This window comes from Engystomops pustulosus, chromosome 8, assembly GCF_040894005.1.
Source record: "Engystomops pustulosus chromosome 8, aEngPut4.maternal, whole genome shotgun sequence".
NCBI lineage: Eukaryota > Metazoa > Chordata > Amphibia > Anura > Leptodactylidae > Engystomops > Engystomops pustulosus.
The window spans coordinates 3,682,203-3,696,772 of NC_092418.1; the positions used below are offsets into that span (position 1 = coordinate 3,682,203).

Here is a 14,570-nt window from a genome sequence, read left to right on the forward strand (position 1 = left end):
CACCCTGTATAGTAGTAGTTACCCCTCCCAGGGCTGCTCCCCCCTGTATAGTACTAGTTACCTCTCCCAGGGCTGCTCCCCCTGTATAGTACTAGTTACCCCACCAGGGCTGCTCCCCCTGTATAGTACTAGTTACCCCACTTCTCCCTCTGTATAGTACTAGTTACCTCTCCCAGGACTTCTCCACCCTGTATAGTAGTAGTTACCCCTCCCAGGGCTTCTCCCCCTGTATCCCCAGTACACATAGACCAGTTAATATTATGTCTTTATTGGTTACTATACAGGGCGTTATCTCGGGCACATGGCATGGCGTCCACCGTCTACGGGCATGGTGACCCCAGTGATGAACGATGCGGCATCTGAGGCCAGGAAGGCGATGGTCTGCGCCACTTCCTCCACCGTGCCGGGCCGCCCCAGGGCGTGGGTCTGCTGGCAACGCTGCAGAAACTACAGAAGGAGGACAATGATTAGAGAACAGGGAGGAGGAGGAAGAGGAGGAGGAGGAGGAAGAGGAGGAGGAAGAGACGGAGGAAGAGGAGGAGGAGGAGGAGGAAGAGGAGGAGGAAGAGGTGGAAGAGGAGGAAGGCGATGTACCTGGGAGTACTGCTCCTCGTCCAGGCCTGCGCGCCGCTGCAGCTCTGTGACAATGACCCCCGGACTGAGAGACAGAACAGGTGATCAGTGAGGAGAGCGAACAATAATGGATTATAATACAGGGCAGCTTGGGCTGTAGCACGGGGTCTAATACTTCTAGGGGGCCCATGGCCACCCACCAAATTCTATAATGGGAAGGACCTTCACCCATGAAATCCTCGTACATCTAGGATGCACTATACTATATACTACATGATGTAGCATCTGTATTATTACTGCAGCTCTGGATGTGAGTACTATATACTACATGATGTAACATCTGTATTATGGCTGTAGCTCTGGATGTGACTGGATTATACTACTTGATGTAACATCTGTATTATGACTGCAGCTCTGGATGTGACTACTATATACTACATGATGTAAAATCTGTATTATAACTGCAGCTCTGGATGTGACTAGTATATACTACATGATGTAACATCTGTATTATAACTGCAGCTCTTGATGTGACTACTATATACTACATGACAAGCTCACAGACACTCATACAACTAATAATCGAACAGAATACGCAACAACTTGACAAACTTGACAATGAAATCGGTGAGTTGGAAACACAGACCAAACAAATCTTAACCACGGTTGAATTGGCAACCTTTAATGAAGAAATGGATGAGTTATTTAAGACATGGGAGAAACAGATTAAGAACCAAAAAGTTAGGAAATTCCAACGTGATCTTCAGGATGTATCTCTTGGCAGAGTATATAAGTGGAAAAGCCCAAAATTGAACCCGGGAAACCGCAGCCCTTCGCTGTCCTCACTATCATCTCTTGGCGGTATGTCTCAGATTTCCTCGGAGGGGTCAGACGCTAGACCCAGGAGAGGTAACAAAAGGAGATTCGAACCCTATCAGAGGCAACAGCCCAAAAGATGGGCTCGTGGCGATTCAGACAAAGGCCCAAGAAAATCTGCATTAAAGGTAATCAATTTATCTGATATTGTATTGACTAAAGCCCAAGCTGAGGTTCTCAGTTTGGGCCTGACGTTCTCTCCAACTGACCATTTTGACTGTTTCACAGCAATAAAAGATCTGCATTTGTTTGCCCGTAAGTTGGCCTTTAAAAAGATCTTCCATGAAAAAGAAACATCAATGACACCTGAAGACCGTGAACACCTAGCTTTACAAGCATATGAGGACTTATTGGAGGAACAGGAGGCAACGGTCATCAAAGGTAGTATTCCTCCTTCTTTGCTACCCCGATCTAAAAACTTTCCTGTTCTCTCCAATTTTCCAACCATTGATCTATTTGTTAAATTGGTCTCTCATGAATTAAAACAAATATCGAGAGTCAACATGAACAGCAACTGTACTGCAGTACAACGCAAGGCAATTGCTGAATTGAGTAAATTAACCGAAGTGGTGATTAAACCATCTGATAAAGGTGGGAATGTTGTATTGTGGCCAACATCTGAATACGAGAAAGAAGCATTCTGTCAGTTGAAAGACACTACGTGCTATAAGCGCTTAACATTCTAAAGGATTTAACTGACATTCTAAAGGAAGCGGTAGACAATAACATTTTACCGGAGAAACATATTGACACACTTGTACCTAAATACCCTAAAGTGTCTTCCTTCTATTTGCTTCCGAAGGTACACAAGCGTTTGAACAACCCACCGGGACGCCCAATCGTGTCTGGAACGGATAGCCTATGTGAGCCAATATGTAAGTTGATAGACTACTACTTACGCCCATTAGTCGAGACACTGCCATCCTATCTTAAAGATACAACTGATGTCCTAAGAAAATTCGAGGATCTCCACCTGGATTCAGACATGTGTATTGTGACCTGCGATGTCGAGGCTCTTTACACCTCAATACGCCACACCGATGGTATCTCTGCGGTAAAATTCTTCTTAGATACATCTAACATCGATCGGAATTTTGCCACCTTACTTCTACAACTGCTAGAATTTGCTTTGGTACACAATTTCTTTCTATTCAGGGATTTACTCTACCTACAGCTCCAGGGAACGGCAATGGGGACGGCATGCGCCCCCTCATACGCCAATTTATTCCTGGGGCTGTGGGAGAGGGAAATCTTCATTACCAATCCCTGTAGATTTGTGGACAATGTGTACCTGTACGCGAGATACATAGATGATGTGATCATGGTGTGGCGTGGAACAGAAAATGAACTCAATGAGTTCATACAGGAGCTCAACAAAAACGATAAGAACATCAAATTAACATATAAAGCTGGAAGACATAATATTGAATTTTTGGACATTCTTTTTGATGTGGACGACTTGGGTAATGTCTCTTCTAATGTTTTTAGGAAAACAACATCCAGCAATACTCTGCTTCATGCAAACTCATCCCATCCCCATAAACTCATCGAGAGCATCCCAATTGGACAGTTTTTGAGGATCCGAAGACTCTGCTCCATTGATGAAGACTTTGAGACTCAATCAAAAGACCTAAGCCAAAGGTTTCGAGAACGTGGCTATTCCGATCGAGCCATTAAGAAGGGCTACATGCGAGCGAAACATACACCCCGCAAGGAACTCCTGGCACCCAAAACCCAAACCAGGGATAAAGACACTAAGGTGAGGTTCGTAACTACGTACAACTCACAGTGGGACATGATTAGAAAGACTCTATCGAAGTACTGGCAGATACTCAGAACCGACCAAGCATTACTACCGTATGTCCAGAACAGACCAGCAATTACCTACCGCCGGTCTAAGAATTTAAAGGACCACTTGGTTCGCAGTAACTATACGGGCCAGACACCACGCAATGTGTTTGGGTCACGGGGCCCAAGATGGGGATGTCGTCCGTGTGGGGGCTGTGTGGCATGTGCCAATGTCGAGACCACTACCTCTTTTTTCAATTCAAACAGGCAACGACAATACGAAATTACGCACTCTATCACCTGTACTACATCAAGTGTCATTTATTTTGCCACCTGCCCATGCGGTCTTATATATGTCGGCCTCACAACCCGAGAGCTTCGACGGAGAATCCGAGAGCATGTCTTGGGTATCATAGCAGCAAAAGCAGAACAGGATTTGAACAAACTAAAGACCATCCCCCGGCACTTCAAGGAACATCATGACTGCGAAGGTTCTTTGCTGAAGGTAAGGGGGATTGACAGGGTGCTCACGGACACAAGAGGAGGCAATTGGAGACGTGTATTAGCACAGAGGGAGACCAAGTGGATTTATCTACTAGATACAGTCACACCTAATGGTCTCAATGAAAATATCAGTTTTGCACCATTTCTGTAATTTATATTTCCTTGAGGTCTTCTTCCTTTTTGTTGTTTCCATAATAACTTTCTTCTGGGTCTTTTAATTTATTTTATTGATTTAGTTTTGTGTTTAGTTTTTGTTACATAGTTGGTTGTCAGTTTACTTTTGCTTATATGTTGTGTCTCTCACGATTTTCTTTATCTTCCAGATACCCCTGGAATCCATTAACTGCCTTATGATGCCTACAATCCTCTAAAAACCCATTTTCTAGCATTTGCCTCTGCCCCCAATATATTTCCATGCACACATTCCCATATTCACTTTTTCACGTGTGTTCACTGGGTTGCACTGTGCACTTCCTCACCTATTTGTGTTTTACCCCTTTTTTCCCACCACGTCATTTAGCCATCGTTATATATATATTGAGACACTGCTGGACCTGAACCCAGGTTCTTTCTTCCATCATCATCATTTTCATATATAAATTTTTTATGTGCGTTTTTCTGTAATTACATTTTATATGTATACATGCACTTTACACAGATCTTCATCTCTCATATTTTATGCTTTTATATGACTTCATTTATGTGTGCCTCTTTATGTGTAATTATATGAATATATTTTCTCTTAGTGTGGGCTTATGTGCAATAATATCTTTGTATATATTTTCAAGGGTCTATAGTAGATATTGTAGTTATTTACTTTTAACCATTATATTATTTCAATGCTATTGCGCGTGCGCGCCTTTTTCAGTGCTGGATCACCTCCTACGGTACTAGGTGCACATGCGCCACAATGTCCCCGGGTTTCTCCTCCCTTGTGTGAGGTCCCGCGCGACTTTGTTACTCCCGCTCCTGCGCAGTCCATCAGTACTGAGACACTTTTTTGGCGCACGCGCATTTTTAGGCGCAGCTGCGACACAACATATTATTATCGTGCCTCCCACTTCCACCAGGTGAGGCCGTCATTTGCAACTTCTCTATTGGCCAGCAGTGGCTTAAATAGCCGACGCCTTGGACACTAGACACTCCCCTTGATAAAGCGCGACAGCGAAACACGTGTCGGGGTCAGCTGCATGTGGTCCTCTCTGCATGGTATGGTTTTGTTTAGCCTAGTCTCACCATTTGTATGTTTACTAAGTGTCATTTATCATTCTATATCTCCCTATTCCATGGGTTAACATTATTGTGTAATGACTTTGCCTTGCCTACCTGTATGCCCTTGAAGGCGATCATTTCTGGACACATGCATTTTAATTTTACATTGGTATCTGTCCACTATTGCTTTTTTGACTACTGTTTTTTATGTCTTTAATAAAGTATACAATTTGTAATATACCCTGAGGGTGTTGCCTCCTTTTTGTTCCAAGTATTTGGTGATACTATATACTACATGATGTAACATCTGTATTATGACTGCAGCTCTGGATGTGACTACTATATACTACATGATGTAACATCTGTATTATAGCTGCAGCTCTGGATGTGACTACTATATACTACATGATGTAACATCTGTATTATAACTGCAGCTCTGGATGTGACTACTATAAACTACATGATGTAACATCTGTATTATGGCTGTAGCTCTGGATGTGACTAGTATATACTACATGGCAAAACATCTGTATTATGGCTGCAGCTCTGGATGTGACTGCAGTATACTACATGATGTAGCATTTGTATTATGGCTGCAGCTCTGGATGTGACTGGATTATACTACTTGATGTAACATCTGTATTATGACTGCAGCTCTGGACATGACTACTATATACTACATGATGTAAAATCTGTATTATGGCTGCAGCTCTGGATGTGAGTACTATATACTACATGATGTAAAATCTGTATTATGGCTGCAGCTCTGGATGTGACTACTATATACTACATGATGTAACATCTGTATTATGACTGCAGCTCTGGATGTGACTGGAGTATACATGATGTAACATCTGTATTATGACTGCAGCTCTGGATGTGACTACTATATACAACATGATGTAACATCTGTATTATGGCTGCAGCTCTGGATGTGACTGGATTATACTACTTGATGTAACATCTGTATTATGACTGCAGCTCTGGATGTGACTACTATATACAACATGATGTAACATCTGTATTATGGCTGCAGCTCTGGATGTGACTACTATATACAACATGATGTAACTCTTGGTCAGTATATTATATAGTGTTTCCACTCACCAGACGGCGTTCACTCGGACTTGTTTACTCGCCAGCTCTGATAGAAGAAAATTTTAGACAGTCATTGCAGTGACATGAGAGTCATCCGGTGAGAGGGGGAGGATGAGTGTGACAGCTACATCACAAGAAGAGGGTAAACCGCTGAATGACTGATGGCCAAGAGGGAAAGGAAGCCATGAAGATCCCTGATTACTGGTAACAGAGCTAGTACTCGCAGGTATCTTCCATAGTGGATGTGTCCAAGGCTGCAGATTACTCACCCAGCGCTGCACATCTGGTCAACTGATCAACCGCAGACTTGGACACACAATAGGCGAGGACCCCCGGAAACTGAAAGAGGAAGGTTATGAATAGTGACTGCGGTGAGGACCACACAGGAGAATGCGAAGGACCAGCACCACTCACCGATCTCTGTCCATTGACACTGGAGACATTCACTATGTTTCCTTTGGTCTTGATAAGATGCGGCACAGCCAGATGAGTGAGATGGAATAAGGACCTGAGGGGCAAAGGTGTCACATGACATGAGGGGCAAAGGTGTCACATGACCTGAGGGGCAAAGGTGTCACATGACCTGAGGTCCTACCCCCATACAATATACTATAGAGGTAGATTATGTCTCTTCTCACCGTACGTTCACGTTCATTACTCGGTCATAGTCCTCCAGGGTGGTGGTCTCTATACTCCCCATGGACAGTATCCCGCCATTGTTCACCAGCACGTCCAGCTGTCCATAGTGCGCCACCGTCTGCTCCACCATCCCCCGCACCCGCGCCTCATCAGTCAGGTCTCCGGGAACCAGCAGAGGCTGCAGACACAGAGGGGTTAAAGGGACACTCCAGTCACAGCAGTGAATGGAAAAACCTCTGGGAAAAGCTCAGACTCCTCAATATTGGAAATCCCTGTAATAGGGGTCACTATGGAGGCTGAAGACGTAACGTCACCTTCTCCTTACAGATCTCCTCGCAGCCCTGAGACGTCTCCTGTAACTTCTCCTCATTTCTTCCACTAAGGGCCAATCGGGCCCCAAGACGGGCAAAGAGCAGCGCGGTGCTGGCCCCGATCCCAGAGCTGGCGCCGGTCACCAGACAGACCTTACCCCGCAGAGAGATCATCTGCAGAAGATTAAGGGTAAGAAGAAGGTTGGGAGGACAACACAAGAAAAAGTCACCAAATACATCTCATGATACACCCCGGACATGTCCTGTATAATACTGCAGCCCCTCGTACACCCCGGACATGTCCTGTATAATACTGCAGCCCCTCGTACACCCCGGACATGTCCTGTATAATACTGCAGCCCCTCGTACACCCCGGACATGTCCTGTATAATACTGCAGCCCCTCGTACGCCCCGGACATGTCCTGTATAATACTGCAGCCCCTCGTACACCCCGGACATGTCCTGTATAACACTGCAGCCCCCCGTACACCCCGGACATGTCCTGTATAATACTGCAGCCCCTCGTACTCCCCGGACATGTCCTGTATAATACTGCAGCCCCTCGTACACCCCGGACATGTCCTGTATAATACAGCAGCCCCTCGTACTCCCCGGACATGTCCTGTATAATACTGCAGCCCCTCGTACACCCCAGACGTGTCCTGTATAATACTGCAGCCCCTCGTACACCCCGGACATGTCCTGTATAATACTGCAGCCCCTCGTACACCCCGGACATGTCCTGTATAATACTGCAGCCCCTCGTACACCCCGGACATGTCCTGTATAATACTGCAGCCCCTCGTACACCCCGGACATGTCCTGTATAATACTGCAGCCCCTCGTACGCCCCGGACATGTCCTGTATAATACAGCAGCCCCTCGTACTCCCCGGACATGTCCTGTATAATACTGCAGCCCCTCGTACACCCCGGACATGTCCTGTATAATACTGCAGCCCCTCGTACACCCCGGACATGTCCTGTATAATACAGCAGCCCCTCGTACTCCCCGGACATGTCCTGTATAATACAGCAGCCCCTCGTACGCCCCGGACATGTCCTGTATAATACAGCAGCCCCTTGTACACCCCGGACATGTCCTGTATAATACTGCAGCCCCTCGTACACCCCGGACATGTCCTGTATAATACTGAAGCCCCCCGTACACCCCGGACATGTCCTGTATAATACTGCAGCCCCTCGTACACCCCGGACATGTCCTGTATAATACTGCAGCCCCTCGTACACCGCGGACATGTCATGTATAATACTGCAGCCCCTCGTACACCGCGGACATGACCTGTATAATACTGCAGCCCCTCGTACGCCCCGGACATGTCCTGTATAATACTGCAGCCCCCCGTACACCCCGGACATGTCCTGTATAATACTGCAGCCCCTCGTACTCCCCGGACATGTCCTGTATAATACTGCAGCCCCTCGTACACCCCGGACATGTCCTGTATAATACTGCAGCCCCTCGTACACGCCGGACATGTCATGTATAATAATGCAGCCCCTCGTACACCCCAGACATGTCCTGTATAATACAGCAGCCCCTCGTACACCCCAGACGTGTCCTGTATAATACTGCAGCCCCTCGTACGCCCCAGACATGCCCTGTATAATACTGCAGCCCCTTGTACGCCCTGGACATGTCCTGTATAATACTGCAGCCCCTCGTACGCCCCGGACATGTCCTGTATAATACTGCAGCCCCTCATGCACCCCGGACATACAGGACATGTCCGTACGTGCCCTGTGCAGCCCCCATACACGTCCGGTGCAGCCCCCATATCCAGCCTGTGCGGCCCCCCATTCACGTCCTGTGCAGCCTCCCATATGTGTCCTGTGCAGCCCTCCATACATGCCCTGTGCAGCCCCCCAAACGTGCCCTGTGCAGCCCCCCATACGTGCCCTGTGCAGCCCTCCATACGTGCCCTGTGCAGCCCCCCATACGTGCCCTGTGCAGCCCCCCATACGTGCCCTGTGCAGCCCCCCATACGTGCCCTGTGCAGCAACCCATACGCGTCCTGTGCAGCCCCCCCCATACGCGTCCTGTGCAGCCCCCCATACACGTCCTGTGCAGCCCCCCATACACGTCCTGTGCAGCCCCCCATACATGTCCTGTGCAGCCCCCCATACGCGTCCTGTGCAGCCCCCCATACGCGTCCTGTGCAGCCCCCCATACGCGTCCTGTGCAGCGCCCCCATACACGTCCTGTGCAGCCCCCCCCATACACGTCCCGTGCAGCCCCCCATGAACGTCCCGTGCAGCCCCCCATACACGTCCTGTGCAGCCCCCAATACACGTCCTGCGCAGCACCCCCCCCCATACACGTCCTGTGCAGCCCCCCCATACACGTCCTGTGCATCCCCCAATACACGTCCTGTGCAGCCCCCCATATGTGTCCTGTGCAGCCCCCCATACACGTCCTGCGCAGCCCCCCCCCCATACACATCCGGTGCAGCCCCCCATACACGTCCTGTGCAGCCCCCCATACACGTCCCGTGCAGCCCCCCCATACACGTCCCGTGCAGCCCCCCATGAACGTCCCGTGCAGCCCCCCATACACGTCCCGTGCAGCCCCCAATACACGTCCTGTGCAGCACCCCCCCCCCCCATACACATCCGGTGCAGCCCCCCATACACGTCCTGTGCAGCCCCCCATACACGTCCTGTGCAGCCCCCCATACACGTCCCGTGCAGCCCCCCCTTACACGTCCCGTGCATCCCCCAATACGCGTCCCGTGCAGCCCCCCATACGCGTCCCGTGCAGCCCCCCCCATACACGTCCCGTGCAGCCCCCCCTTACACGTCCCGTGCATCCCCCAATACGCGTCCCGTGCAGCCCCCCATACGCGTCCCGTGCAGCCCCCCCCATACGCGTCCTGTGCAGCCCCCCCCATACGCGTCCTGTGCAGCCCCCCATATGCGTCCTGTGCAGCCCCTCCATACGCGTCCTGTGCAGCCCCTCCATACGCGTCCTGTGCAGCCCCCCCCATACGCGTCCTGTGCAGCCCCCCATACGCGTCCTGTGCAGCCCCTCCATACGCGTCCTGTGCAGCCCCTCCATACGCGTCCTGTGCAGCCCCCCCCATACGCGTCCTGTGCAGCCCCCCCCATACGCGTCCTGTGCAGCCCCCCCCATACGCGTCCTGTGCAGCCCCCCATACGCGTCCTGCGCAGCCCCCCCATTCACGTCCTGCGCAGCCCCCCATACGCGTCCTGCGCAGCCCCCCATACGCGTCCTGCGCAGCCCCCCATACGCGTCCTGCGCAGCCCCCCCATACACGTCCTGCGCAGCCCCCCCATACGCGTCCTGTGCAGCCCCCCCATACGCGTCCTGTGCAGCCCCCCATACGCGTCCAGTGCAGCCCCCCCATACACGTCCTGTGCAGCCCCCCCCCCATACGCGTCCTGTGCAGCAGCCCCCCATACACGTCCTGTCCAGCCCCCCATACACGTCCTGTGCAGCCCCCCATACACGTCCTGTGCAGCCCCCCATACACGTCCTGTGCAGCCCCCCATACACGTCCTGTGCAGCCCCCCCCATAGACGTCCTGTGCAGCCCCCCCATACACGTCCTGTGCAGCCCCCCCATACGCGTCCTGTGCAGCCCCCCATACGCGTCCAGTGCAGCCCCTCCATACGCGTCCTGTGCAGCCCCCCCCATACGCGTCCTGTGCAGCCCCCCCCATACGCGTCCTGTGCAGCCCCCCCCATACGCGTCCTGTGCAGCCCCCCATACGCGTCCTGTGCAGCCCCCCCATTCACGTCCTGCGCAGCCCCCCATATACGTCCTGCGCAGTCCCCCATACGCGTCCTGCGCAGCCCCCCATACGCGTCCTGCGCAGCCCCCCATACGCGTCCTGCGCAGCCCCCCCATACACGTCCTGCGCAGCCCCCCCATACACGTCCTGTGCAGCCCCCCATACACGTCCTGTGCAGCCCCCCATACACGTCCTGTGCAGCCCCCCCATACACGTCCAGTGCAGCCCCCCCATACACGTCCTGTGCAGCCCCCCCATACACGTCCTGTGCAGCCCCCCCATACGCGTCCTGTGCAGCCCCCCCCATACGCGTCCTGTGCAGCCCCCCCCATACGCGTCCTGTGCAGCCCCCCATACACGTCCTGTGCAGCCCCCCATACATGTCCTGTGCAGCCCCCCATACACGTCCTGTGCAGCCCCCCCCATACACATCCAGTGCAGCCCCCCATACACGTCCTGTGCAGCCCCCCATACGCGTCCTGTGCAGCCCCCCATACGCGTCCTGTGCAGCCCCCCCCATACACATCCAGTGCAGCCCCCCATACACGTCCTGTGCAGCCCCCCATACACGTCCCGTGCAGCCCCCCCATACACGTCCCGTGCAGCCCCCCCATACACGTCCTGTGCAGCCCCCCATACACGTCCTGTGCAGCCCCCCATACACGTCCTGTGCAGCCCCCCCATACACGTCCTGTGCAGCCCCCCATACACGTCCTGTGCAGCCCCCCATACACGTCCTGTGCAGCCCCCCATACACGTCCTGTGCAGCCCCCCCATACACGTCCTGTGCAGCCCCCCATACACGTCCTGTGCAGCCCCCCATGCACTCGTCTCCCTCACTTGCTCCCTGTCTCCTTCCGCTGCCATTCTGCTGCTGTCACACAAACCTTTGCTCTCCCAGATGGAGGTGTCGCCTGATCATGTGACCTCCCCTTTCTGATCATGTGACCTGCCTACACATTAACTCCTTTAGAACCAGAAAAATTTTGCTGTACACGTCAGAACATTTTCCACAGGCTGTAACTTTTCTCTAGTGTCTTCTATGGAGCCGCTGGAGGCCGTCCTATGTGCGATGGGCCTCATATAGTAAAGTGCAATAACACTGCTACAACATCTGCAAGTAGTCATCATCACACATCACCAATCACATGTCATCACATATGAGCACTGACCTGTGATCCCTGCAAGACCCCCGCTGACCTCTACCAGGGTGGTCACACCTTTACCATGGAGTCTCCAGACTGCCCCATGTGCTCAGTGTGAACCTACTCACCAATGATGGACCTGCCGCTTGTGGTCCTCTCTGTGCACAGCAGAACAGTCCGAGGCTGTGAAATCCTGGCCCTGGTACAGGAGGTCGGCCATCTTGTTACCCTGATGGGTTTTGACTGTTTGGTACAAGTCCCACATTACAGACGATCTTCTGCTGCTGGGGTGATGCCCATCTACGCCCCTGCCCAGTATCTGCTCCTCGCTTTTGGGATTATGTTAGGGACACATCAAACCTTTACGAATCTGCATCCTGGAGGAGCTGGAGAACGTGTGCACCTGGAGGGGCCGGGGGATGACTCTGCCTGACTATCCTCCAGGTGAGGCAATGAGCAGAGATTGGATCAGTCATATTGGGGGTCAATGTTGTTCTAGAACTCAATACAAATGGAAACTTCCATCCCTGGAATTACTCCTGTGACTCCGGATGTTACTACACTTCATGGATAAGTTTCTGAAAAGTCTCTAAGCTCCCATTTTGTTCAGGGTAAATTCAGACTGGAGGGCAGGAGGACACCTCATGTCACCACCTGTAAGGGAACTTTAATAAATTACCCGTAACACGAATATCAGTAAACTTATTGTAAACTAATAAGTAACTTACAAAATATGACAGATACTTATTGCTGGGTGGAAAATTAGGTCACAACTTACATATTTATTTTATATATTAACACGAAATATCCAAAATCAGGCACTTGGGATAGAATGACACATCTTTGAGCTCTGGAAGCTGAAGGTGTGAACTCCCAGCTGGCAAGTCGGCCAACCGAGCGACCACCATCTCACATCTCACACCATTCCGCCTGCTGCGACTGAAAATTAACAAAAAAAAAGGTAAAACATTACAAAATTACATAACATCTTAATACCATAGAGAGGGGGGAGGGGCAGCTGAGTGTAACATCGAGTCATCAGCCATATAAACCCCCATGTCCTGTAGGAGGGGAGGACGTCATGTGGTAACAGGGGAGGGGGGAGACACAGATCACCAGCCCTATTATAGTGCAATAGAACCCAAATGTTTCACCCTTTCACATTTTATAATGTCAGCCCCCAAGTCTAGGGGAACTTTCCTTAAGACAGGTGTACCCCACAAATAATTTTATTGTACTCACAAAACATCAATTGTAAGAAGACCCTGAGATATAAAATCGCACAGATCTGATGTCTTTCATGCTACCTGCCTCTCTTCTTGTGGGGCTTCGCTGCCCCCTTCTCGAATCCTCTTTGCTGCTATTCATACCATTCCCTCTAATCAAACACAGAAACAATAAAAACCTTTCAGGACAATAGAACAGGACACAACGTTACATAAATGTGTTATAGATTCATCACTATATACAGAATACAAATGTTGTTTCCTATAAAGGTTTCCCTGCTGGTTCACAGCACAAGGGACGTGGGTCACACGAGTACAATGGGGGGGGGGGGGGTCATCGATTTTATGTCCTTAGATGGAAGGAATAGATTTAAAATGAAAATTAAACTTGTGACTATTAGTGACAAACACAAGGGGGGGGGGGATTATATAAAACACCACAATAGGAATCCTAGGGGTTCTATAGAAAAGGTGAATATAAAGATTTCCTCGCAGATTCTGAAGGGTTTAGGAACATTTGATAACATTGTAAATATTATTTGTTAGTTTTATGTTATTATGTAACAATGTATCCTGTGTTACTGTCTGGGAAGGTTTTTATTGTTTTGATGTTTGATTTGATTATCAGAATAGGAGGATTGGAGAAGGGGGGGCTCATCCCCAGAAGAGCCCAGGGAATCGCGAGTCAGGGAACACGAAATCCATCAGATCCGTGTGACTTTATATGTCATCTCTTTTTTATATTGATGTATTACGAGTACAATAAAATCATTTGATTTCACCTTGAACCAAACGTTCCAGCTCCATTGTGAGCGCTCAGCCCATTGCAGATAAAAACTTTCCCGAGATGTTTCCGGGATCTTCAGCGTCGCAGGCGGCATCACAGCCGGAACAGAGGATTATCCCGCAGGGCGAATGGTGACCTTTACTTACCTCACAATGCTGTGACTTGTGTCTGCTTTGACCTTCATTGACTTGTGGACTATCCAAGCACAGAGGAACCAGAACCAGAATTATCCCTCTCGCTCCATCTCTGAGATTGAAGTGATGTCAAATAGATTGGAATTTCACCATTTCGGAGGATCAAAATATTTTTTGTTGGATTTATGGTTCCAAGAACTGAACAATCCCCAAAGAGTCAACAATTGACCTCGTTCTAGACCAGGTGATCACTGTTGTCATTGGATTGGCAGATTTTAGGTACCTCTAGAAGTTTCCATAATGGGTGATCTCCTTGACACAATGGGGAGGGGGGGGGGGGCATTTCCCAGGACCTGACCGGTTACATGCCACGTTCTCAGAGATTGGCTGTGACTGTGCGGGGAACGAGGCGCGGACAATCTCTTGTGCTGAGATGTTGTCTCATGGTCCAGCTTCTGTCCGATAGATGTTCAGTAGTATGAAGACATATAGGGGACGGCC

General features: G+C 50.2%; 1 protein-coding gene across 4 annotated transcripts; it reads right to left on the bottom strand.

The window, feature by feature from the left end:
* Positions 1-252: 252 nt before the first annotated feature.
* On the bottom strand, positions 253-11,736 carry LOC140076253 (3-oxoacyl-[acyl-carrier-protein] reductase FabG-like). Of its 4 annotated transcripts, none has more exons than XM_072122785.1 (8): positions 11,665-11,736; positions 7,005-7,175; positions 6,690-6,868; positions 6,466-6,559; positions 6,321-6,390; positions 6,061-6,097; positions 595-658; positions 253-447 (listed from the first exon to the last, which is right to left on the bottom strand). In XM_072122785.1, exons 1-8 carry the CDS (start codon positions 11,719-11,721, stop codon positions 289-291), a joined length of 831 nt encoding a protein of 276 aa, XP_071978886.1. In that variant the 5' UTR covers positions 11,722-11,736; the 3' UTR covers positions 253-288. The 4 variants fall into 4 exon arrangements, with proteins under 4 accessions (XP_071978886.1, XP_071978889.1, XP_071978888.1 ...); XM_072122788.1 differs by having other exon boundaries at positions 7,016-7,175; positions 11,665-11,715; XM_072122787.1 differs by having other exon boundaries at positions 7,016-7,175; positions 11,618-11,670.
* Between the last annotated feature and the right edge of the window lie 2,834 nt (positions 11,737-14,570).